At 37.2% G+C, this 25,308-nt stretch overlaps 1 protein-coding gene across 3 annotated transcripts in view; it reads left to right on the top strand.

Moving 5' to 3' along the window:
- LOC123516813 (putative aminopeptidase W07G4.4) overlaps positions 1 to 25,308 on the top strand; it is a 56,366-nt gene that overhangs the window by 10,947 nt on the left and 20,111 nt on the right. Inside the window, exons 1-3 of one of the 3 annotated variants that reach the window (XM_045276500.1) lie at positions 8,134 to 8,271; positions 20,931 to 21,070; positions 21,565 to 21,706. In XM_045276500.1, coding sequence (XP_045132435.1) covers positions 8,258 to 8,271; positions 20,931 to 21,070; positions 21,565 to 21,706 — 296 coding nt within the window. In that variant the 5' untranslated portion in view covers positions 8,134 to 8,257. Of the gene's footprint in view, positions 1 to 8,133; positions 8,272 to 8,966; positions 9,100 to 20,930; positions 21,071 to 21,564; positions 21,707 to 25,308 lie in introns of those variants that run through there. The other 2 variants (XM_045276498.1, XM_045276499.1) reach the window with 2 other exon arrangements.

Raw genomic sequence — 25,308 nt, 5'->3', positions numbered from 1 at the left:
TGCGAGGAATAAAAGAATGAACAAGTTTCTGAGAGTGGGTGGCATTTTTTCTTTTTCTTCTTGAGTGAATGTTTGCAGTATAAGTCTATGATCTTAGATAGGATGAGGGTTGTGCTGCAATAACTGGCGGAAACAAACAATATACTCGCATGATGCACTTACTATATCTCTCGTGAAGTAAATTTCATAGAAGATTGTAAGAGTCTGTGATGATATTTTTCCTTTCTTTCCAAGTGCATCCGCGACCTCTTTATTCAATAGCCACGATTTTCCCCCGGTCAGTAACGCAGGAGTGGGACAGCTGGAGGTCGCACTTTGTTCATCTCGAATCATTGAATCTGCTATCCCAGTGGTTCTCAAACTGGGTCGCGACCCAAAGTTGGGTCGCGAGATCAATTTTGATGGGTCGCAGGGACACAGGAACATTAACATGCTTTCAGTGTCTCAGTGTATTTCAGTTACTAAATTGAATTATTATTCTTTAACCACAAATTACTTTTGTTATGTATGTTCATCTTCCCCCTACCTCCCTCCTCCTGGGCACCACGTAATGGTGTCTCTGACAGGAATGACTCCTGTATCAAACACGTATGTTGGACTGGCAGTGGGCCCATGCAGGCTCGTGTATATAACTATAAATCATTGTACATTTTCTTTCTCTTTACCTTACTCTGGGTCGCGAAGGAATGAAATGTTCCAAATAGGGTCGCTCATGAAAACGTTTGAGAACCACTGTGCTATCCGTTTCAGGCCGTACGTAGTATCGTTTTTCACAAACATCCTCTAAACAAACAACTAGATCATTATGACATTATGGCACAGATTGTTTCACAGTGTAGTCTTGCTTGACCTTGAAAAAAAAATTGAGAAGAGCAAAGAAGACTTTCAGAGACGGAATGTTTTGCGTGAAGTGGTTGTGACGTGTGAGTGAGTGCCGGTCGGGAGCGAGGTAAGAAGAATCTGAATGTTTTCATGAACTGTTAAAAAATGTATTCATGATTCATCAGTTTGTTATAATTTTCTTTCATTAATGATATGTCCAAAATAACAATACTAGTAATGATTGTACTACTACTACTACTTCTACTACTACTACTACTACTACTACTACTACTACTACTACTACTACTACTACTACTATACTACTATTACTAATAGAAATCATGATAATAATCATGAAAAGAAGAATAAGGTTAGTAGTAATAATACGAGTAGCATATAGCATCAATAGTAGTAGTGAACATGCCATGCATAAAAGGCGTGTGAAGCATGTAGTGATAATGTGAGACGGGAGCAGTAGGGCGTCCAATGAGACACGCGGGGCCCAGCAAGCAGTCGCCCAATCAGAGACAGGCATCCAGAGGCTTGGAGTTAACTGAGGGTGGAGCTGATGCGAAGACAAAAAATGAAGTTAAATACCACGCTGGCCCACCGACCACAGCACCCTTACTCAGCAGAGTGGTTCAAAACCCCAAAGTCAAAAGAAATGCAAAAGCGAGCTATTTGCATCGTTGAGGCCAGCAACGCCCGATACACCAAGCCTCAAAAGGTGAAGGTGTCGGTGCAGAAGCTCGGGCGATGGTGGCGGTGTCTGCCACGACCCGCCTACAAGAAGGTTGCGACCTTCCGCTTTGACTGGCTCGAGCTCTGGCACCAACGGCTGGCTTACACCACCCTGCCAGCAGACTTTGACCTGGCCAGTCTGCAAAAGGCTAGCGCCAGGTCCGGAGACGCCCTGGTGAAGACGGTGGTGACGCTCAGTTATGGGAAGGCCACGATCACTGAACCAGTGGCGGAATTCATCGAGGGCCTGGGGGAGGAGGGGCCAAAAGGGTATGTGCTACAGCTGAGCATAGCACAGGGAGACCAACACCAGGACAAGGCAGAAGACGTGGAAGAGGTGGAGGGAAAGGCAGAAAGTGAGGCTGTGGAAGGGCAAGGAGAAGCAGAGGACAAGGCTCCCCCGGTTTTTAGAACCAGTGTCGGCTGCAAATGCGAGGACTGTGTGTTGCCTTTCTGGGCATTGCTGCGGGCCTGGGAGCCTCTGCCAGTCAAGCCACGGACAGTGATGGACACGTATGTGGACATCATGGCAACTGAGTGCTCGGTAATGAAGAAGGAAGGCCAGGTGCTTCTGAAGGAGAAGAAGACCGGCAAGACAGAGTTGGCAGCCCTTCAGGCTGAGATGGACCAAATGGAGCAGGACCTGGACCGTGCCGAGGCATCGTGGGCCAGTGCATGTGAAGCAGAGGAGGAGGGCGAGTTCAGCCTCATAGATGAAGAACTGTGGGAGCTGCTGGGTGATGGAGATCAGGAGAGCAGCTCCCTCGAGGAGGATGTGTACGGCACGGAGGACACCAACACCGAGGAGTGAGACAAGAAGGAAGGCGGCGCCTCTCCCCCAACCCTCCATCAAACTAAAAAATATAAAATCAAGAAAATGAAAAAAAAAAAAACTGAAAATAATAAAATCAAAACAAAAAAACAAAATCAGAAAAAAAAAAAAAAAAATAAATGAGATGAGAAAATACGAAAAAATGTTTAGAGTAGAAATAAAAAAAAAAAACTACAAAAAAAAATGCAAATAAATTAAAAAGATCAAAACTAAAAAAATTGTAAGGATACGCGGAGTGAACGAAGTCCGAAGCGAATATAAAACAAGAAGCTTAATTAAAGAAACAGCGGAGTGAACGAGTCCAACAGAAAAAGCGGAGTGAACGAAATAGAATTAAAAACGCGGAGTGAACGAAATAGAATTAGAAACGTAGTGAACGAAATCGAAAGCAGATACGTTTTACAAACACAGCACGCCGAGACAATCGAAACGTGGAAAGAACAATGTGATTGATATGAGTGATTACAATCGAATTAACACGACCGAGTGTACACAATCGAATTATCACGACCGAGTGTACACAATCGAATGAACACGACCGAGTGTACACAATCGAATTATCACGACCGAGTGTACACAATCGAATGAACACGACCGAGTGTACACAATCGAATGAACACGACCGAGTGTACACAATCGAATTAACACGACCGAGTGTACACAATCGAATGAACACGACGGAGTGAACACAATCGAATGAACACGACCGAGTGATTACAATCGAATTAACACGACCGAGTGATTACAATCGAATGAACACGACCGAGTGGTTACAATCGAATTAACACGACCGAGTGATTACAATCGAATGAACACGACCGAGTGATTACAATCGAATTAACACGACCGAGTGATTACAATCGAATTAACACGACCGAGTGATTACAATCGAATGAACACGTCCGAGTGATTACAATCGAATTAACACGACCGAGTGATTACAATCGAATGAACACGACCGAGTGATTACAATCGAATTCTTGTGCTTTGAATGTCATAATCCTCTCTCAGGATCAGTTTCTCATTATCTACTTGATCCATTCCATTCATCAATTTATAAACTTGTATCAGATCTCCTCTCTCCCTTCTCTGTTCCAGAGTTATGTGTGTGTGTGTGTGTGTGTGTGTGTGTGTGTGTGTGTGTGTGTGTTTCACTGTTTCACTTTTTCACTGTTTGATCTGCTGCAGTCTCTGACAAGACAGCCAGACGTTACCCTATGGAACGAGCTCAGAGCTCATTATTTCCGATCTTCGGATAGGCCTGAGACCAGGCACACACCACACACTGGGACAACAAGGTCACAACTCTTCGATTTACATCCCGTACCTACTCACTGCTAGGTGAACAGGGGCTACACGTGAAAGGAGACACACCCAAATATCTCCACCCGGCTGGGGAATTGAACCCCAGTCCTCTGGCTTGTGAAGCCAGCGCTCTAACCACTGAGCTACCGGGTGTGTGCATGCACAAGGATGCATGCACATGCGCATGCACTCATGAATGATTTACCTCTTACTTGTTTGCAGTGTATTTAAATATTTAATTTGTGGTTCATTTACCAATATTTTTATAACTGGTCATGGCCATAAAACTCAAGCAGTTTGTGGCAAGATGTGAGAGAGCTCAGGTAAATATATTCACTGCCTTATACCTGTGTCGGTAAGACAAGAAGGCCTGCTGTGTGACAGATAAAGATAAAGTTCAAGTTCGTTGATTTTAGTTGCGGTATCCACCACATGTGGTGCTCTCCAGAACATCAGCCAGGTAAACCTAACACCACACTGTGGCACTCCAATCACAGCAATAACCTCTAAGTAAGCAGTTTAAACTCATAAGCCCAAGGGAGACTTGATCTGCCGACCTTAGCAATGCCAGGCCAACCCATTACAACTGTACTAGCCAGAAGTTAGGGCAGTATACAGGAAATGTATTAATTTTTCGCTTTTATTACAGTGCATAGCCTATTTAGATTTTTAAGTTTATATGTATTTAGGTTTCAAATTTTTATTTGTTTTAAAGGTCTTATTTCTATATTCATATTCAGCAAATGAACATAATAAATATTTCCATTTTAATATTTATTTATCATTATCGGTATAAACACACAGCCAAATAAGCATGATTTCACCACATTCATTCTTATTCCCCAGAGTCAGTGGATATGACATGGAGTATGTGGGTGAATTGATGTGTGTGTGAATTTACATGAGGACAGAATCTTTATAATTCATTACAGATGCAGCACCAACAGAATGATGAATAAAACTCATAAAGACGATGACCAAGGAAATGTTCAAGTGAATGTTTAAAAGAATGGATAGATTGAGCCAAAGTAACTGGGACAGGGAAAGAGTTCTAAGTGCTGATAACACATAGTGAGTGAAACAACCTCTGATATGTGTGGTCCTCTGGCTGTAACCCCTTGTTCTATCCAAATTACCTCTCAGAAACAAATCATTTTCATGAGGAGTTGAACCACACATAATCTTCCACACCTGAATCATATCAGCTCATAATCTACCCATGATAAAGGACAATTTTAGTCTTGACAGTCTTTCTGATTATGGCAGGTCAGCAAATCCAACTTCTTTCTTAGCCCTCTTCCTATGGATGGATTCCAGCTTGTGTAGATCTCCGATGTAGTAAAGTATTTCACATTACACTTCCAAAACCAAAATTTTGCTTGACATGTGTAATGAAAAGCTTGATACATGAAGTCAGGTTCCAGACGCAGAGCAGGGGTCTCAACATTGAGGGGGCGGAGCATTCTTGATGGCCCCTTGTGATGGTTATTTAAACATGCCAGTTGCGCTAAATGTTTCTACATATGACAATGTCACAGGTCACTCCCTCCGACACACTCTGTCAGAATGGCAGAATGGTATGTGGATTACGATGAGGTGTCAATTCAGCACCATGGCAAGTGTCATGGATTTGTCATCAGACAGCAACCTCTTGATTTCAGCACCACAGCTGCCAATAAGCTATTTCAGCACCTTATTCATGGGCTTTACCAATCTTTCTACTTTAGTGCACCTGACTTGTGTTTTATCACATTTTTATCTTTTTTAATTCATTAATTATTTTTTTTGCAGCTAAGCTAACTAGGTTCCACACTTCAGGTCAAGCAGATCACTAAAAGTAAACAGACAACATGTGTGTGTATGCACTTCAATGTCACACATAGAGAGAGATTGAGAGACAGGGGAAAGAAGACTTATTTATTCTTTATTTTCATTTTTCTACTTTACTTTATCACCTTTATCCTTACAAGTACAGCTGCCAGAGTCCTACATTGTGACTTTTGGACTTTCCTTTTTTTTTTTTTTTTTTTTTTTTTTTTTTTTTACCCTTGCTCCATCGTCAGTCTGGTGGTAGGCTCCCATGCAACAGTGGGCTCGGGGCAGTCACCCCCTCTGCCCCCCACCTGCTCTACTATTGTCAGGTTCTCTTTGAGAATAGTACTATTAGCAACACTACTAATAGCAACACTGCATGTTTCTTTAATATAGTATAATGGAGATGATTCCATAGGATGTAATCATGGGCAAGAACAGTATTATGTGTGAAGAAATATATACAAGCATATTTGCTGACAGATATAGAAAGATCCCAAGACAGACGTTTACTCTATAATACAAAAATGTAGTTTTGTAGTAATAAAATTGCACCCAAACCATCAAATTTTATGGACAGAAGTATAGCGTACAGTTTGAAGTTATAAGCAAATAATCTGAGACTAGCAGTGACATAGCTTATGTAGATAAAAGAAGAAAAAAAAAAGAGCAGGAAGGGCCAATGTGCATCACTAGAAACGTATGCTACATAATTGGAGGAGTAATGGAAAACAACTTCTTGCAGCTGCAAAGAATATCATTATAATCTTCTGATTTAGTATTTATATCTGAAATATTATGACTCAAAAGTTGTACACTGATAACCTAAAAAATGCTAGTAATTATATATAAAAGAACTATTCCTAACTCTTTCTAACAAATTAGTTTTGAATACTGGTGGAAAATGGGATACTTGATTGGATCAAGTAGTCTCTTATATAACATATGTAGAAGTCATATTTAACACTTAACAGACTTAAATTATATGATTTTTCTGAATTGTAAAAACTTACAGTCAGGTTTTGGAATCATCTCACCACAATTGGTTTTCTAGAACACAATCCTATTAAGATTAGTATGTATACTCAATTCCAAATTTCAAGGAATAAAAGCCTTTCTCTGTAGGTGAATTAATCTCTTCTCAAAGACAGGCTCAGTTGGGATTGGGCTCAGAGTGTCTAACTTCATAGAAGCTGTTTTAGCTAAAGATGAACGTGAAGTTTCCAGTTTAGATTATAAGTAAAGAACAGACTAAGGATGTTCTGTGTAGAAGAGGACAGTTGAGTGTTTCATTTTTACAAAATAGTAAAACAATGCATACAATTTCTTCTGAAGCACTCCCACTACCTAATCTAAGCCTCAAGCCACCACTGATAGTAATACTAGTTTATGCCATGCATCAACACTACTAGCATTAACATTAATAATTGTAATTTGATCATCTTCATTACCAGAGTTCACACATGAGTCATATTTTCTTCATTAATAGCAATTATTGGCCTTCTCTCTCTCTCTCTCTCTCTCTCTCTCTCTCTCTCTCTCTCTCTCTCTCTCTCTCTCTCTCTCTCTCTCTCTCTCTCTCTCTCTCTCTCTCTCTCCTTTTTTTTTTTTTTCATTGCTATAGATGAGCCTATTCATTCTAGAGGTTTCTGTTGTAGATTTACAGATCTGATACAGAATTTGATGTTTACTCTCAACTGCAATTTATTGTTCATGATGAAGTCCCAAGTAAGCCTATGCACATGGTCATGAAGATATTGTGGTACATGTCTTAAACTTGAAATAATGACAACAGTCAGTGGTTGTTTAATGAAATTTACTGCTCAGCTCCATAGCACTGGTTTCACTATAGTACCATCTGTTGGCCATCTGCTGTAGCACTAAATCTCAATTTTTTTTTCATACTACCTTGTTCTTAGTATTTGTAAAAAAAAAAAAGCATACAAAAATCTGTTTCTCGATTCTGATATCTATTCAAGAACTAAGAATGCTAATTTTGCTTTAAAGAAATTGGTAGCATTTCTTTTAATATTTTACCTTTATTTATTTTCTTTATATTATGATATAAGTAGTTGATCTCACATTAGAGATCCTGAGGAATAACAGCTGTTTCTATGTTATCTCAGATTTCTTAGTATGTGGATTTTCAAGGCCACACTTTTATCTTGACAAGCAACAGTTTAATTAAACAGATGTAGGAGCTGCTCTGTGCAGATCAAGTTGTCTTCATAGTCTTCTATACTATTCTTCTTTTAATATTTACAAGTATATATATATATATATATATATATATATATATATATATATATATATATATATATATATATATATATATATACAGTATATATATATATATATGAAAATCTATTTACCTTTGTCAGAGATCAGTCCATTAATATTGTTGGCTCATTGTAAGAAGCCAAGAACTCTTCAGATGAATTAATCAAGTAGTCTTATGAGTCAAGAGGACAACACCTGGAATCTGATAAGAGACAAGTGTGTGCCTCATTATGACACCACATCTTAATTGAAATATTAATATTAATTCTGACAGTCTTAGAATGATTTGTTTAGCTGATATTTAGTTTTACAAAAATCATTGATTTGTGGAGATTTACTTGTGTGTTTATTGGATAACATTAAATTTTGAGATGTTAGTACTAATGAATATGGCAACTGTGGTGGGTGGATGTGGGCAGCAACTAGTCTATCAGGTTCTCAGTGCATCTGACATCTACACCACACATGGCTGCTAAAAGGTACAATTCACTGTATGCTAACTCTTGGGGGTCTCTGATGAGTACAGTCTTATTTTTCTTATAATTATTGAATTGAGCTGTTATATATGAACACAAATTATGTTACACTGGGCTAGAATGATACCGGTTGTAATATTTCTTCTCTAATGTAAAAACATTAGATAGTATCTAAGTAGCATCTGACTGTAATAGATATATATATATATATATATATATATATATATATATATATATATATATATATATATATATATATATATATATATATATATATATATATATATATATATATATATATATATATATATATATATATATATATATATATATATATGTATATATACACAGTGTACCCTCGGACTTGGAACACCTCTGACTTGGAACAATGCTAACTTACAACAAAAATTTCAATAATTTTTACTTCTGGAGTTGGAACAAATTTCATACTTGGAACAATTCGAAGGCAAGCAAATCCAGTGAATTGGGATGACACTAGCTCCGTTGGGGGAGGTAAACATCAGTTCCCCTTTTGTTTTGACTCTGAGTTGTTGCCTTGCTCTTATTTCCAGCTGGGATCAAGGCATTTGAGCAGTTTTTCATTTGACCAGTCACTTAACCAGGTAAGATGATTGAGTAATATTTCATATAAGTACACTGATCTTGTAGCTAACAAAAATATTTTGTATCTTCTGTAGTGACAAGGTGTAACAGACATGAAACAAAGAATCTACATAGGACTAACTGATTATGCTAATGGTAGACCTGCCACCACTCAGTATATTCTTAATACCTGGTTAAGTGACTCGCCATGAAGCTCACCACTAAAAGGTAAATAATACTAATATAACTTCCCAGTAAGTTAATTTCTTATTTATTTAGGAAAAAAAATTGGTTCTTGGAATGGACTAAAATGATTTACATTGTTTCCTATGGGGGAAAACAATTTCAGACTTGGAACAATTCGATATGGAACAGCCTTCTAGAAAGAATTATGTTTGAAGTTCGAAGGTCCACTGTATATATATATATATATATATATATATATATATATATATATATATATATATATATATATATATATATATTTCAAGACATCTTTCAATTTTTGGATGATCCTTTTATTTTTATTTTTTTGGTATTTTCTTTTTTTTTTTCTTTGTTGACCTTTGCTTGATATATATATATATATATATATATATATATATATATATATATATATATATATATATATATATATATATATATATATATATATATCAAGCAAAGGACAACAAAGAAGAAAAAGAAAGAAAATACCAAAAAAAAAAAAAAAAAAAGAAGAATTATCCAAAAATTGAAAGATGTCTTGAAATCTCTCACTTGAAAGACTTCAAATAAAATAAAGCCAGAAATACAGAAACAAAAAGGGAGTTCAAGAGTTTACCAGAAAAAAAGGGATGAATAGTTGAAAATACTGGTTAATTCTTGCATTACATATGTGGACAAAATAGGGATGAGAGAAAGTATAAAGTCTTGTGCAGTAAGACCATGGTAGGAGGAAAGACATGCAATTAGCTTAAAAATAGTGGTAGAAGATAGCAAGAGATGTAATGCTGCAGTGATGAGAGAGGCTTTAGTGTCAGTCAGTTAATCAGAAAAAGAGTTGATAAGACAAAATACCTCTGATCTTGTAATGGAAATCACTGAATTATGAGCTTATCAAATTAATACCATAATATATATATATATATATATATATATATATATATATATATATATATATATATATATATATATATATATATATATATATATATATATATATATATATATATATATATATTGTGGTGTGAATTTTATAAGCACATATTCTGATGGTTTCCATTTTACTTCTCTTTAGGGACTGGCATTCTTAGTTTCTTTTTTTGTTGCCACTGGCTTGTGCTCCTCTTACATGAGAAAAATGAATAAATGAAAAGAAATGTTCATGATTTATTGACCTGTTTATTAATTTATTTCTTATATATATATATATATATATATATATATATATATATATATATATATATATATATATATATATATATATATATATTGTATTTATTTTTTTTATTTAATTTTTTTTATTTATTTATTTTTTTTTTTTCTGTGTGAGATAGATTGATTTTAAATGTAGTTAAGAATTTTCATGGATGGAGTTATTTCCATCTTATCTTTGTGGTCCACCATTATCAACTATCATTGCATTGCCCATTGATGAAGTTACCAAGTTTTATTTGATACAGATGAGCTATAGATAAAATAAGTAAAGCTTGCAGTGAGGTGAGGTCAGCTTCAAATTTCTACTCAATCAGCAATGCTTTTTCAAGAGCAACTTAAGAGGCAATTGATAAATAAAGTGAACATTGCTTTTTGTATTTTCATTAGCTCTTTAATTGTAATGTGTCCTATGATATAAGACTCTCCTTATCTTCTGTATATCATAAAAGAATAGTATTAGTAAATGATGACAAGTAAAGGATGAATCTGTTGGTTTATTTATTTTTTCAATTTTACAAGAAAAGAGTCTTTTGCATGCAATTCAGATGTCTCCTTATAATTTAATTTTTATTTCTATGAGTGCTTCTGGTGAATATAATAGTGCAGTGAAATTCCACCATTGATACACCCCGTAATCATACAACTTGCTACTTGTCTAACTTTTTCACATAAGATTTAACTTGTCATTCATATGCTTGTCCCGCAATTTGTACAGAGTCACCTCGATACTGACCGTGCAACATGTTATCTTCAGATCAGTCTTGTGCTAGCTTTCATGTGCAAAAGCTTAATCCACACAAGCTTTGTGAAACTTTGTGCTATCTTATTGCTATCCTTTGTTAGTTTTATTGAAAATAGCGAAAATGTGTGTATTTACCTAGTTGTGTTTTACAGGAAAAGACCTATGCTTGTACTGTCCTGTCTCCATACCTATAGTCACCCAGTTTAGCCTTAAAGTCATGGATATTTCTTGCTTGAACCATTGTTTCATCCAAATTGTTCCATATTTTTATGCATCTGTTTGGGAAAAACTAGTATATTTCTTAATGTTTCCTCTACATGCGGTCTTTTTCAATTTCATGCCACGTCCCCTTGTATTTTTGGAGTCCTACACCAATAAGTCTTCTTTGTCAACTGTGTCCATCCCCTTTCATGCCCTGTATGTATATACATACAATTGCAATGTTGGAAGTTTTAATATCTTTAATTTGTCCTCATATGTTAGGTCTCAAACTTGGAACCATTTTGGTTGCAGCTCTTTTAATTCTTTCTATCTTCTTTATATCTTTCTTATTATGTGCATCATATTCTACTTTAGATCAAATCATGTATTCTGTTAGTTTTTTTCATCTCTTTATTTATAGTACTGTATAGGTAAATGCCCCTTTAATTTTTCTTAGTAACTCATATGTTTCCCCAGCTATATTGTTTACATGTTTTCTGGTGATAAATTGTCATTTATTGTAATACCAAGGTCTTTTCTTCTTTTGTATTTTTAATTTCTACTCCTCCTATAGTGTAAGATCTCATCTGTCTTATGCTTTTTCCCTAGTTTCATCACTTTTTACTTTTTTGCATTAAATTCCATTTCCCATTTCTTGCTCCACTCATGTATCTTATTCAAGTTTTTTTGTAACATTTCACAATCCATGTCATTTTCCACACGTTTCAGTAACTTTGCATCATCTGCAAATAAGCTTATATAACTGTCCACCTCATCTATCATATCACTGATATACACTATAAATATTACAGGGGCCAGGACTGTTCCCTGTGGAACTCCATTTATAACTCTACACCATTTTGATTCTTCACCTTTTATCACTATTTTTATTTCTGTCTTTTAAGAAGTCTGTTATCCAATCCAGTACTTTTCCCTGTAAACCACCTATGTTTTTAATATACCATATATCTGATGTGGTACTTTATCAAAAGCTTTTTTTTTTTTTTTTTTTGAGATTCAAGTAGTAGATGACAATTTGGTTTCAGAAGTGGAAGATTGTGTGGCAAAAACCTATTGAGTTTTTACAGTAGAGCAATAGATGTAATTCAGGAGAGAAACAGATGGGCAGACTTATACATATATAGTTATACAAGCTTGTTTGCAGATGACACAAAGTTACTGAAACGAGTGGAAAATGACATTGATTGTGAAATGTTACAGAAAAACTTGAATAATATACATGAGTGGAGCAAGAAAAGAAATGGAATTTAATAAAAAAAATGCAAAGTGATGCAACTAGGGAAAAACAAAGGAAGAAAATTACCTGGATAATAAATAACAATAAATAACAAATGGACAATAAATGACAATCTATCACTGAAAAAACATATGAGTTACTTAGGAAAAATTAAATGGGCATAAACTTACATAGATGAATATATAGGTGAAGAAAAAACTAATAGAATATATGATTCAACTTAAACTAGACTATGCTGCACTTATATGGTCACCACATAATAAAAGAGATATAAGGAAGATAGAGAGGATTTAAAGAGCTGCAACCAAAATTATTCCAAGTTTGAGAGACCTAATTTATGAAGAGATGTTAAGAAGATTAAAACTTTCAACATTGCAACACAGAAGAGAAAGAGGAAACGTAATTGCTATATACAGAGGAGGATTTAAAGAGCTGCAACCAAAATTATTCCAAGTTTGAGAGACCTAACTTATGAAGAGATATTAAAAAGATTAAAACTTTCAACATTGCAACAGTGGAGAGAAAGAGGAGACGTAATTGCTATACGTATACAGAGCATAGAAAGGGATGGACCAAGTTGACAAAGAAGACCTATTGGTGTGGGACACAAGGCATACAAGAGGACACAGCATGAAATTGAGAAGACCACATATAGAAAAGACATTTAGAAATATAGTTTTCCAAACAGAAGCATAGAAATATGGAACAATTTGGATGAAACAGTGGTTCAAGCAAGAAATATTCATGACCTTAAGGCTAAACTGGATGGAGACAGGACAATAGGAGCATAGCTCTTTTCCTGTAAAACACAACTAGCTAAACACACACACACACACACACACACACACACACACACACACACACACACACACACACACACACACACACACACACACCCGGTAGCTCAGTGGTTAGAGCGCTGGCTTCACAAGCCAGAGGACCGGGGTTCGATTCCCTGGCCGGGTGGAGATACGCATTTGGGTGTGTCTCCTTTCACGTGTAGCCCCTGTTCACCTAGCAGTGAGTAGGTACGGGATGTAAATCGAGGAGTTGTGACCTTTTTGTCCCGGTGTGTGGTGTGTGCCTGGTCTCAGGCCTATCCCAAGATTGGAAATAATGAGCTCTGAGCTCGTTCCGTAGGGTAACGTCTGGCTGTCTCGTCAGAGACTGCAGCAGGTCAAACAGTCAAACACACACACACACACACACGAATTGACGGCAGCAGTAAGGGAAAAAAATAATGAAAGGTCAGAGGAGGAAAAAAAGGCATTTTTTTGGAGAATTCTAGGAGACAGGATAAGAAAATGGTATATAAGAGAGAAGGAAGAGACAATAATGGACCAAGTGTAACTAAAAGTGATAAGGGCAAGAAACTAAAAATGATGTATACGAACATAGATGGGGTTCTATCAAGTAAATTAGAACTAAAAGATTACATAAGGAAAGAAAAACTGGATATTGTATGCCTGGCTGAAACAAAACTAAATGGGACAATCAAAATAGGCATAGATAATAGATATAATGTATGGAGGAAAGACAGGGGGTAAAGGAGGAGGAGGAGTCATGATAATGTTAAGGAAAGAGATGGTGGTAAACCATGTGGAAAATGGGGAAGGAAAAGCAGAAGTACTGTATATTAAGATGCATATTAATAAAAAAAAGACTTAACAATCATTGTAACATATGTGCCACCAAAAACAAATTCATGGACCAATCAAGAATATAAAGACATGATAGATGACACAATAAGGAGTCTAACGAGAATCATTAAAGAAAGGAGAAAAGTGTTATTTTTTTTTTATAGTAGGAGAATTCAACTGTAAAGAAGTGGACTGGGAAAATTATGAAAGTGGTATGGGGGAAGAAGCCTGGGAGAAAGATTCCTGAACCTAATGATAGATAATATGATGGACCAAAAGTAAAGGAAAACACAAGATTCAGAGGAAACAACGAGCGAGATTGGACCTAGTTTTTACAAGAGGTATACAAATTAACGACGATATAAGATATAAGTGCCCATTGGGAAAGAGTGACCATGTAATATTAGAAATGGATATAGAAGAGGAAAAGGAAGATAGAGACGAATCATACAAAGGAGGCCGATTAAATTACAGAAAGGCTGATATTGAGAATCTCAAGAACTATTTCAAATATGTTAACTGGGAGGAGATGGAAAACTCAGAGACAGTGCAAGAGAAGTATAACTTATTTTTGGAAATATACAAAACAGGAGTCAGGGAATATGTCCCGAAATATAGACCTAAAGAAGAAGGAAAGAAAGATTGGTTTAACGCAAGGTGTGCTAGGGCAAAGGAGAAAAGAGATGGAGCATGGAAAAGGTGGAGGAGAAATAGAAATCCAGTAAATAAGGAAAACTTCAAGGCAGCGAGAAATGAATATGTTAAGGTGAGGAAGGATGAGGAAAGGAACTATGAAAAGGACATTGTCGAAAAATGTAAGGAACAACCAAAATTGTTCTACAGATTCATAAATGGAAAAACTAGGCAAAAAGAAACAATGGAAAGGTTAAAAGGAGAGAACGGGATGGTGGAAGACCCAAAAAGTATGCCAGAACTATTAAATGATAAATTCCAGAAGGTCTTTACTGAGGAATCCAAATTTGAAAGGCCACAGGGTAATAGAGAGACTGTCTATATCAGGGGTTCCCAACAGGTGGGTCGCGACCCCTGAGGGTCGAAAAGAAAAGCCTTGAGAAGTAGCTTGGGATAATATTAATTTTATCTCATCAATCACATTGTTTATGTTCTTACATTTTTTTGTTGTTTTTGTTTCGGTACAAAACAAAAGGTGTGTTACATTAGTTCAATGTCATTAGGTGATATTATAGGTTATGTATGAGTGAATGTGCTGTGCTGCTGATAGTAAGCCCTAAGCAGGGGGTCACATGGGTTTCAAACTTTTAGGTATGGGGTCGCGAGTGCCAAAAGGTTGGGAACCACTGGTCTATATGAAAGAGGTTAAAGTAACCAAGCTTAAAATAAAAGAGTTAATGAAGGAATTGGATGAAGAGAAGGCAATGGGACTGGATGAAGTCTCAGGCAGAATACTAAAAGAATGTAGGGAAGAACTAACAAGTCCTATATACAACATCATAAAATGCTCAATGAAAAATGGAACAGTACCAGTAGAATGGGAAAGAGCTGAGGTGGTTCCTATATATTAGAGCGGAAGGAAGGAAGAACCTTTAAATTGCAGACCGGTATCACTAACTAGTGTAATATGCAAGATGTATGAAAGAATAATAAAGAAACAATGGATCGAGTTCCTTGAAGACAACAAATTAATATCAAATAGCCAATTTGGTTTTAGAAAAAGACGGTCGTGTGTAACTAATTTACTGAGTTTCTACTCTAGAATAGTTGATAGACTACAAGAGAGAGAGGGATGGGTTGACTGTATTTATTTGGATTTAAAAAGGCATTTGATAAAGTGCCACATGCAAGATTACTGTGGAAGTTAGAGAAGAACGGTGGCTTAAAAGGAATATGAAGTCCAAGTGGAGAGCAATAGAAAGCAGAGTGCTGCAGGGGTCAGTATTAGTGCCAATACTTTTCCTCATATACTATGTATATATAAATGACATGTCAGAAGGAGTGAACAGCTACATAAATCTATTTGCAGATGATATGAAACTGTGCAGAGTTATAAAGCAAAAAGAGGATTGTGAAATACTGCAGGAAGACCTAAATAAGATCTGGGAATGGAGTAAAAAGTGGGAAATGGAATTCAATGTGGACAAAAGCCATGTCATGGAAATGTGAAAAAGTGAAAGACGACCCATGGGAATCTATAAGATGGGAGATGGAGTAGAACTGGAGAAAGTAAAAAAGGAAAAGGACTTAGGAGTGACGATGGAAGAAAACAATCAACCGGTAAGCCATATTGATAGAATTTTCAGAGACATATAATTTGCTAAGGAATATTGGAGTAGCATTTCACTACATAGACAAAGAAATGATGAAGAAATTGATAAGTACTATAATAAGACCCAGATTGGAATATGCAGGAGTAGTGTGGATCCTTCATAAAAAGAAACACAAGGAAGTTGGAGAGACTACAAAAAATGGCTACAAGAATGGTTCCAGAATTTGAAGGGATGACATATGAGGAGAGATTAAAGGCTATGGATCTTCCAACATTGGAACAGAGAAGGGAGAGAGAGGATCTGATACAAGTTTATAGATTGACCAACGGAATGGACCAAGTGGACAATGAGTATCTGATTCTGAGAGAAGAATATGCCAGTCGAAGCACAAGATCGCATAGTAAGAAGCTGAGGAAGGGAAGCTGTCTAAGAGATATTAAAAAGTGTAGTTTCCCACAAAGATGTGTTGAGACATGGAACAGTTTGAATGAAGTAGTGTCTGCAACGAGTGTACACAGTTTTAAGGAAAGATTCGATAAGTGTAGACATGGAGACGGGGCCACACGAGCATAAACCCCAGGCCCTGTAAAACTACAACTAGGTAAATACAACTAGGTAAATACACACATTAAAGCAAAGACGAACCCAAACTTTTCTACAAGTTTATAAATGGCAAAACAAAGAACACGGAAACAATTAAAAAAATAATTGAAGAAAGGAAGACATACCAAACAGAGAAGGAAATGTGTGAAATAATGAATTAGAGCTTCAAAACGGTGCTAACTGCAGAAGATTTCACAGAACCTAGTAGGACATTGCATTGCCAAGGATCACTGGAGATCACAGTGCACAAAGAGAATATTGGAAGATTATTGGATAAGTTGGATGTCAGAAAAGCAATGGGGCCAGATGGTGCATCAGGTGTTAAAAGAATGTAAAGAGCAACTACTGGACCCATTTTGGGAAATAATTACAAGTTCAATAAATGAAGGGAAAGTTCCACTAGAATGGAAGAGAGCCAATGTAGTTCCGATATTTAAAGGAGGAAAGGCAACTGAACCACTAAACTACAGACCAATGTCACTTATAAGTGTTTTGGGGAAGTTATGTGAAATAATTATCAAAGAAAAATGGGTTAAATTTCTAGAAGAAGAGCATGTCGTATCGAACAGACAATTTGGGTTCAGGACAAGGAGGTCATGTGTATCAAACTTATTAAGTTTCTACTCAAGAGTTATTGCAGGACTTGAAAATAGAGATGGATGGTGGACACACTATACCTTTTAATAAAGGTTTTTGATAAAGTCCCTCATGGAAGACTACTTTGGAAACTAGAGAGCATAGGAGGACTGCGAGGAACTTTGCTAGAATGGACAAGAGATTATTTAAAGGATAGGGAAATGAGAACTGTGATCAGAGATACATACTCATCTTGGGGGTAAAGTAACTAGCGGAGTGCCACAAGGGTCAGTGTTAGCCCCCATTACAGTGCCCGCAAAGAAAAAGTTCCCACATAAAACACAAGTGAAATGTTCCCACACGATTTCATGTGTACTTTATGTTTGTGGTCCCAGCCATACAATTTGGGGGAGAAGCTTGTGGTTGCATGAGTCACACCATCCTTCCTCCCTCCACTGTTCATCAACACCTCAAGCACCAGTGTGCTCCCAGAGCCCGGTGAGAAAGAATGTATGTTACCTTGCTCTCTTGTGGCTCCGCACACAAAACTTACATTAACTTTGGAGCCCTACCAAATGACCCCAGCTGATCACAATGGGGCGTAAGAAGCTGGGGAAATGTGTGGCGGAGGAACTGAGTGTGAACAGACTGTCCATTTACAGGCTGAAAATGGAGGCAGCCAAGCTCGGACCCAACACCATACCAGCACGGAAACCAGGCTCTGGGGGCAAGAGGAAGACTACTCCTAAGACTGACTGCATCTTAAAGTGTGAAGTAAAGAAGAATCCATCCATAACGGCAGCAGAATAAAAAAATAACCATCCTGAGCTGTCAAAAAATATCACGATCCGCACCATCCAACATCGTCTGCAAAGGACCTTAAACTTACCTGTTGCCGTGCTGCCAAGAAACCTCTGCTCACGGAAAGGACGATGAAGAAAAGGATTGCATTTGCAAAGAAATACAAAGACTGGACACCAGAACAGTGGAAAAAGTTCCAAAGTGGTAAGGAGACCCAGTAATGTGTCCTGGTGCAACCCACGGTACACGATTAAGACCGTGAAACACCCGGAGAGTGTTATGATGTGGGGGTGGTTTAGTGGTGGAAAGGGTAAGGGTGGACTGTATTTTTTCCCAAGAAATGTTACAATGAAGGCAGACAACTACATTGAGGTGCTGAGGGAATATTTGCTTGTTATGTGAGATGTTCATGGGGTGTGAATTTTTATGCAAGATGGTACCCCATCCCACAGGGCCAAAAGTGTGAAAATTTCCTGGCAAACAATAATATTCCTCTGTTTGAGTGGCCTGGTAATTCCCTAGACCTTAACCCCATAGAAAATTCCTAGAACAAGATAAAAGATGAGATGGAAGAGTGTAGGCCCACCTCTATCCCAAAGCTGAAGGAAGACCTAAAAATGTTGTGGGTTACTATGGAGGCCACATTCATGCCTGAAACACTTAAAATGGTGCTGAAAAACAAAAGGGAATATGACTAAATACTAGATGTACACATAAGAATGCAATAAAACAAATGCAAGTTATACTTTTTTTCTATTTTTATCCAAAAAAATGTAGTGGGAACTTTTCCTTTCCATTGCAGCGACTGTATGTTACAGATTTATGTAAACAACATTCACATTGGGGTAAACAGTTATATAAGTTTATTTGCTGATAATGCAAAGCTGCTAAGAGTTACCAAAACCAGAGAGGATTGTCTGCTATTGCAAGAAGATATAAACAAGATCTATGAGTGGAGCAAGAAGTGGAAATTGGAGTTTCATACCAAGAAATGTCACATAATGGAACTAGGGAAGAGTAAGAGAAGACCGGTATGGAACTATATGATGGGAGAGGAACAAATAATGAAGACTAAAGAAGAAAAAGATTTGGGAGTGATCATACAAGAAAATCTGAGCCCTGAAAAACACATAAGCAAGATATTTGGATTATCATATAAAATGTTGACTAATATAAGAGTGGCATTTCAATACATGGACAAAGATATGATGAAAATATCATCACAAGCATGATACGTCCAAGGCTGGAATATGCAACAGTGATGTCCTCTCCAAGCTCTAAAAAGGATGTAAGAAAATTGGAAAGGATACAGAAGATTGCTACAAAGATGGTGCCGGAATTAAAGGACCTAACATATGAAGAACGACTGAAGGAAATGAGAAATGGAAGAGAACGTGAGGACCTAATAACAATGTACAAGATAATCAATGGCATTGAGAAGATAGACAAGGAAGACCTGGTCCTGTTGACAGAAGATGGAAGGACAAGAGGACATGAAAAGAAGATCAAGATAAGGCAGTGTGTGAAAGATATTGGAAAATACAGTTTTCCACACAGAACGGTGGAAAAGTGGAATGCATTGGATAATGAAGTTGTTACAGCACATAATGTGCATAACTTTAAGGAAAAATGAGATAAATGGAGACATAGATACAGGACACTATGAACCCTGCTCAAACCCTGTACAATACAACTAGGTAAATACAATGAACATCACTACACATGTACATAGGAAAATAATCATATATAATGCCATTCATCAAACACAGTTCAAGCACATTCATTTACCATAATGAAGAAATGTATGATAAATCATAGGAGGCAGTGAAAGAATGATTAGATGAGGGCAAAGATATAGATAGAACTGGCTAGCCTGCCATCACCATCAACCTCCTCAGAATGGGAACTCATTCCCATTCAGTGTCTTTATGGAAAGATTTACAACATTTTTTTCTTTTCTGTTAAATTCAGAGGCAGACTTTCTGTAGCTTCAACTCCTCTCAGGCCTGCTCTTGAAAGGAGAAAATGTGAAGGAGGCCATTTGAGCTACAGATTTGATGATTGACATGGAAATATAGTAAAACACAATTATCAGTGAGGAGTGTGGGGATGATAACCAGCTTGCCATATAAATACTAGGCAGCATTCTGCTGCATGAAAAAAGCAACTCACATCATCGTAGGAAAACAAAGTGGTCATGATACTTCAGGTTTGTGACAAATTAAAGAGAAAGGACAGAGAAAGGGAGTGACCTTGAATTTAAAGTAATGAACTCCATCAGAGCTGTGGAATTGATCATCAGGATGGAAGAATTATTATGTAAATGACAAAACATTATTGTATAAAATGAATGAATTTTTAACCTTAAGGGGTTACCATAAATAAGATGTCATCAGTTCATTGAAACTTGTGGTTATCATATATGACAGATAGAGGTAGTATGATCACTGAAAAAGGTTGCCATTGTAGATACAGTATGTATTTACATGTACCAAAACAAGCTGCATCGTAACATTTTGCTTTTTACTTATCTTTATGTAATTAAAATCTTGCATGTGATGCCATCTCTTCAGTGTTCCGTGTGAGGTGCGGGCAGAAGCATCTGTGGCAGCAACTGATTATGATGGAATTGTGCTGGTTACTGACTCTTTGGAGAAGCTTCAAGGACAGTTCAGCCCACTTCTGGCACCACTCAAAGAACAAGCAAGCTTTGGTGAGCTTTTAGATATGTATCACTCATAAGAAGTAATGTATAGGACTGCTTGCATGATGTGGTCTTCCATTAAGACTCTCATGAAACTTTCTTACATAGTTTTGAAATTGAAGTGTTGAGTGTGAAGCTAAAATCAAATGTGAAGTGGGTGTTTTTCATTTATTATTTTTTTATCTTATTTTTTTACAGATCAAACATTCTCTTTTTGAAGTTGGTGTGTTTGAAGATCTAGTGTCTTTTTAGGGCATGAAATATATTGGTAAATAATTTCTAAAAAGATTGCTGAGAGAATGAGTTTGTTACAAGTGAAGGGTTTGTAAAAAGCTGTGCTTCATTGGAAAAATAAATAAACATTGGATTGGATAATAGAGGACAGGAAGCATAAGAAATATTAATAGGTCAAATTCTTTATTAATCCATACTTGATCATGATTCATGACTGCATTGCATTAAGAAATAATCAACTCGAGCTGAGGAAGATTGTGTTTTTGCAGATGAGTCACTGTTGAAGGATGGAGGCTGTGTCAGGGTGGAGTTGCCTGCTGGCCGCTTAGTTTTTGCCCCCACTGGCCCTTTGGAGCGTGACCAGGATGATGTGCGAAGGTTTGCAGATGCTGCTGCAGAAGGGATAAAAAGGCAAGTGGCAGCATCACTGCACTCTTACTTACTCAGCATGATTTACTGAAAAAAATGCATACTCCTACATTTTGTTGAACTGTGGACATCATTCTTATGTTTTTGTATTACATACAAAGTAATTATGAATTTACCGTACATCTCATGAAGTCAGTGACACCATATAAGAATCATTGGAAATCATCACCATTAGATGCAGCTATGTACTTGTGGTATGAAACATTTTAGTTCTTTGTATAATTGCAGAAATTTTGTGGGAGACATGCTTCTCGTAAACCTATATAGTCTGTGTGTGTGTGTGTGTGTGTGTGTGTGTTAATGGTCATTTGTTAAAGTGCTTGAAGAATTAGTTATACTGCAAAGGAGGAGAAATCTTCATTAGAGATGTAACACCCATACAGAAGGCAATTTTTTAATGAAAATGTGTTAATGTTGCTTTGAGTGTACAGTGTTGCACTGAGACCCAAGTGTATCATTGGATACAAGAAGGTTTATGAATACCAGATTGTTTCCTGTTGAATACGTATATGGAACATCTCACATTAGAAGGGCCGTTTGTACCAAAATAGAGAAGTGAAAAATTTCCACTCAGAGTTTGATGAAATTCCAAAAAGTATAATTTTCTTATTATATATGCTATAACAATGAACCAAGATTAGAAAGGATACAGAAGATTGCTATAAAGATAGTGCTGGAACTCAAAGACCTAACTTATGAAGAATGAATGAAGAAAATGGGACTACTAACCTTACAAGGTAGAAGAGAACGAGGGCCATAATAACAATGTACAAGATAATCAATGGCATTGAAAAGATAGGCAAGGAAGACCTGGTGCTGGTGACAGAAAACGATAGGACAATAGGATGTGTAAAGAAGATTAGGATGAGGCAGTGTGTGATGGATATGGGAAAATAGTTTTCCGCACAGAATGGTGGAGAAGTGGAATACATTGAATAATGAAGTTGTTACAGCACATAATGTGCATAACTTTAAGGAAAAATTAGACAAATGGAGACATGGAGACAGGAAACTATGATCCCTGCTCGAACCCTGTACAATATAACTAGGTAAATACAACTATGTAAATACACACCACACAGCACAGCTCTTGCCTCTCTCACGTCTTGTATAACACCCATTTTGTCTGGCACTGAGAGCTTCTTCAGCATCATAACTGTTGTATAAGACATAGCCTTGCCCTTAAAACCCATGGTAGAATTACAAAGGCAACAAACAGTAAGGACCACAGAGTAAAGGAAAGCTGAGGAAGACATTGCCATGCACTTGACAAGTCAGCTGTGCAAACACTGATCTTGGTCACACATCCGTTTTGCATCTCAAATGGCTCGGATAGTCCCTCATAAGCTCAGACAATGAAAGAGCTATCTTCATAACGATGTTTTCCATAACCTCGCTGGCCTAAACCCTCGGAAGGCTTATGGTCCTGATGGGGTATCTCCTATTGTTCTCAAAAACTGTGCTTCCGTGCTTGCACCTTGCCTGGCCAAACTCTTCCAACTTTGTCTATCTACTTCTACCTTTCCTTCATGCTGGAAGTTTGCCTACATTTAGCCTGTTCCTAACAAGGGTGACTGTTCTAACCCCTCAAACTACTGTCCTATAGCTTTAATTTCTTGCTTGTCTAAAGTTTTTGAATCTATCCTGAATAGGAAGATTCTCAATCATCTGTCACTTCACAATCTTCTGTCTGATCCCCAGTATGACTTCCGTCAAGGTTGCTCTACTGGTGATCTTCTGGCTTTCCTTACTGAGTCTTGGTCATCCTCTTTTAGAGATTTCGGTGAAACTTTTGCTGTAGCGTTAGACATATCAAAAGCTTTTGATAGAGTCTGGCATAAAGCTTTGATTTCAAAACTGCCCTCCTACGGCTTCTATCCTTCTCTCTGCAACTTTATCTCAAGTTTCCTTTCCGACCGTTCTATTGCTGCTGTGGTAGACGGCCACTGTTCTTCTCCTAAATCTATTAATAGTGGTGTTCCTCAGGGTTCTGTCCTGTCACCCACTCTCTTTCTATTATTCATTAATGACCTTCTTAACCAAACTTCTTGCCCTATCCACTCCTACGCTGATGATACCACCTACATCTTTCCACGTCCTTTCAGAGACGACCAACCCTTCAGGAAGTCAACAGATCACGCAGGGACGCCACAGAACGCCTGACTTCCGATCTTTCTAAGATTTCCGATTGGGGCAGAGAAAATCTAGTAGTTTTCAATGCCTCAAAAACTCAATTCCTCCATCTATCAACTCGACACAACCTTCCAGACAACTATCCCCTCTTCTTCAATGACACTCAACTGTCTCCCTCTTCCACAATGAATATCCTCGGTCTGTCCTTTGCTCATAATCTTAACTGGAAACTTCACATCTCATCTCTTGCTAAAACAGCTTCTATGAAGTTAGGTGTTCTGAGGCGTCTCCGCCAGTTTTTCTTGCCCCTCCAACTGCTTACTCTGTATAAGGGCCTTATCCACCCATGTATGGAGTACTCTTCACATGTTTGGGGGTTCCAGTCACACAGTTTTACTAGATAGGGTGGAATCAAAAGCTTTTCGTCTCATCAACTCCCCTCCTCTGACTAACTGTCTTCAGCCTCTTTCTCACCGGCGAAATGTTGCATCTCTTTCTATCTTTTATCACTATTTTCATGCTAACTGTTCTACTGATCTTGCTAACTGCATGCCTCCCCTCCCCCTGCAGCCTCAATGCACAAGGCTTTCTTCTTCCTCTCATCCCTATTCTGTCCAACTCTCTAATGCAAGAGTTAACCAGTACTCTCAATCATTCATCCCTTTCACTGGTAAACTCTGGAGCTCCCTTCCTGCATCTGTATTTCCAAATTCCTAAGACCTGTCCTCTTTTAAGAGGGAGGTATCAAGGCATTTGCTCCCTAATTTTAGCTGACACTTTTCCACTTTCTAGAGAGCCAGCACTCAAGTGGGCCTTTTTTTTAATCTTTTCTTTTTTTGCCCTTGGCTGGCCCTCTTCCCTACATTAAAAAAAAAAAAGATATTTTATCCAGTATATAAGCAAATAGGCTTAAAATTACTCACAACGGACAAAAAATGCCTTCCTGAAAGTGTCTGACTTATCCAATTTCTGGCTTATTCAGGTCCGTCTTAAGTGGGATTTATGTAAGTCTGAATTTAATGACAACTCATTCTAGATGGCCAACTCTTATATCAGGGAATATTGTTCAACAGTATGTTGTACCTGCATTGATGTTTGGCTAGACATAAAGGTTATTCTCTCCTTGTATAGAGTTTCGATCTCACTGACTAGACAACTCATCCACTCCTGGGCCAAACTTGAGACCTCAACAGATTATCTTGGTTTTGGCCTGGTGGCATGGTGACCTTTCTGATATAGGATACTTCATGAGTATCTCTTATTTGTTTATAAAATTAACTCTGAATGGAACCTGTGAAATCAAACAAGAGTCACCTGTATCTGCTGATTATAATTTGTTGCATGTTCAGGAGAACAGTTAAAGTAGCATTAGGTAGGACCAGGATAGAAAACAAAATTGTTTTGAATTGGTTTTTATTGTTATTCAGAGAAAGAGTATAATATGAAATACA

Source organism: Portunus trituberculatus, chromosome 41 (assembly GCF_017591435.1).
Source record: "Portunus trituberculatus isolate SZX2019 chromosome 41, ASM1759143v1, whole genome shotgun sequence".
In the NCBI taxonomy this organism is placed as follows: Eukaryota; Metazoa; Arthropoda; class Malacostraca; order Decapoda; family Portunidae; genus Portunus; species Portunus trituberculatus.
Note: the sequence above shows the minus strand (reverse complement) of the source record. Positions and strands in the feature narration are given on the sequence as shown.